The sequence below is a fragment of the Penaeus japonicus genome, unplaced genomic scaffold, assembly GCF_977035675.1.
Source record: "Penaeus japonicus unplaced genomic scaffold, GWHDUDI00000001_assembly GWHDUDI00000030, whole genome shotgun sequence".
NCBI lineage: Eukaryota > Metazoa > Arthropoda > Malacostraca > Decapoda > Penaeidae > Penaeus > Penaeus japonicus.
Window position 1 is genome coordinate 17,883,489 of NW_028234432.1, and position 2,500 is coordinate 17,885,988.

Sequence of the window (2,500 nt, forward strand, 5' to 3'; positions counted from 1 at the left end):
TCGTATATGTATTTGTATATATATATATATATATATATATATATTCTATATATAGAGAGTTACTTTATATATATAGATGTTACTGTATACTGTATATGTATATATATATAACGATATATATATATAATTATATATATATGATATATAATATATATATTATATATATAATGCATATATATGTTCTATATTGTTGCTATATATGGCATCATAATTTATAGAGAGTAAATGAATAAAATATGTGTATATACGATATATCAGTTTATTCGATATAGTATTATATATGATATATCTATATGTACTAGACTGTAATTCGTATATATATGATATATATACATAAATATATGGTACTTATAGTACAGTGTATATATGCTATTCTCATATATACTATATATATTATATATACTCATATATATAATATATACTATATATAAGCATTATACATCGCGCTATATATATATACACTATATATATATATATATATATATATATAATATATATATACTAATATATTGTATATAAATATAATATATATATATATATATATATATATATATATATATATATATGCACACTTTTCACTTTCCCCTACTCTTTCTCTTTCTTCTTTTCCTTTTTCTTCTCTCTTTCTCTCTCTCTCTCTCTCTCTCCAAAAGGTTCCTCTCTCCCACATCTCTCTCCTCCTCTCTCTCTCTCTCACTCTCTCTCTCCTTTCTCTCACTCTCTCTCTCTCTCTCTCTGTCTCTCTCCTGCTCTCTCTCCTCTCATCTCTCCTCATCCTCCTCTCTCTCTCTTCTCTCCCTCTCAACATCTCTGTCTCTCTCTCTCTCTCTCTCTCTCTGTTCTCGCGCCTTTGTCTCTCTATTCCCGTATCCTCTCTCTCTCTTGGTCTCTTCACCTCTCTCTCTCTCTCTCTCTCTCTCTCTCTCTCTCTCTCTCTCTCTCTCTCTCTCTCTCTCTCTCTCTCTCTCTCTCTCTCTCTCTCTCTCTCTCTCTCTTCTCTCTCTCTCTCTCTCACTCACTCTATTTGCACACCTCCCCACCCATGCGCCAGTTACCACTACTCATCCAGCAACTACAGCACTGCTCAGCCTCTGCCCCTCACCCACCACGCCTCCCTCATTGCCCTGACCCCTGATGACCTCCTCCCCGCGGCCTTACTGGTGGTGTCGGCGCCCCACACAGCATAGGGCACCTCCGCGTTGGGCCAAGGGTGGATCACGCTGCCCTCTGACCTCAAGCGCTCTCGTTCCTCTGGCGGGGGGGTGACTTCCAGGTTCTCTCTGCGTAGGTCTTCCGCTTCATTCTGGCCTCGTGGTTGTTCGGTGTCCTGGCCTGTGTTGCACGGAGAGTTGAGCAGAAGGTGGGTCTTTTTTTTTCTTTTTTCTTTTTTTTTTCTTCTTTTTTGAAGGTATGTGTAGGATTTAAAAATCAATATGAACGATGGGGATGTGTAAAGCTTCCTTGATTATTGTATATGATCATTGGGTCTTTTCCAGAATAAGGATCCTCTTTTATTCATATGTCCCACATCCTCCGCTTCCAAACAAAATGGAGTAACGTGCAATGATGAATGGTTATCAAATGATTATGACAAAAAAATGAGTGAAAAGGTGAACAAAAAGTATAAAATAGAAAGAAAAATATTCCAAAGTAAAATACACTTACGAAATTTGCAACCAGCCCCGCCAGTGCATAGACTAGCCGCCTCTGCCGCAGCGACCGCAGCCGCAGCCAACAACACCGCCCTCAGAACCACCATTATCTGCGATTTCGTTGACTGCCGCAGGACAACTAACTCTCACACGATTTTATTACAGTTTTCTATCATCCTTTTAGCCTCGCGTCACCGCAGGCTTGACGTCATGATCTTTCCTAATCACCTGATATGATTTGTTTAGGCATTGTTGTTTAATGAAGTCTATTGTTGATAGGTATCATAATAGAGAGGCGTTTGGGAATGGATTATACAATGACTTGTTAGATAACGCTAAATCTATGGTAATTTAGCATGACTTTGGATTTCATGTGATGGTACTGTTGTTAATTAAACTTTGTTCTGTTTGGTAGTGCAAAGTATCCTTTACCTATTTCTTTGCTTTCTATGCATTTATCGCGGAATATTATACTAGTACAAACACATTACTAAACTTATTCATACTCATACACGGCCACACATACACACGCCCACATACACACAAACAGCAACCGCAAAAACAAGAATACACAGCTACGCCTATTAGCAGAGTAACATACAAGGTGAGTAATATACAAGGTGATAAACAGACCAACTCGCGGGATGACACAGTCAAATACGAAGTGACAAACAATAACACACATAATGACAAACAGAATAGCATCGACAAAGACACACTAAACACACACGCTCGCTCAGCCTTTCAAGCGATTTCGGAAAAGAGTATATTAATCCTCGCAATTGCAAACTTCAATGTCCTCACTTTCATCTCCCAAAGCTTGAAGATCTTTATTATCTCACGTCTTC

General features: G+C 37.8%; 1 protein-coding gene across 1 annotated transcript in view; it reads right to left on the reverse strand.

The window, feature by feature from the left end:
* The window catches only part of LOC122266609 (hatching enzyme 1.2-like), a 7,138-nt gene extending 5,320 nt beyond the window's left edge, over positions 1-1,818 (reverse strand). The window contains exons 1-2 of the mRNA XM_043036409.2: positions 1,666-1,818; positions 1,159-1,332 (exon numbers count right to left, since the gene is read on the reverse strand). Coding sequence (XP_042892343.2) covers positions 1,159-1,332; positions 1,666-1,759 — 268 coding nt within the window. The 5' untranslated portion in view covers positions 1,760-1,818. The remainder of the gene's footprint in view (positions 1-1,158; positions 1,333-1,665) is intronic.
* Positions 1,819-2,500: the final 682 nt, after the last annotated feature.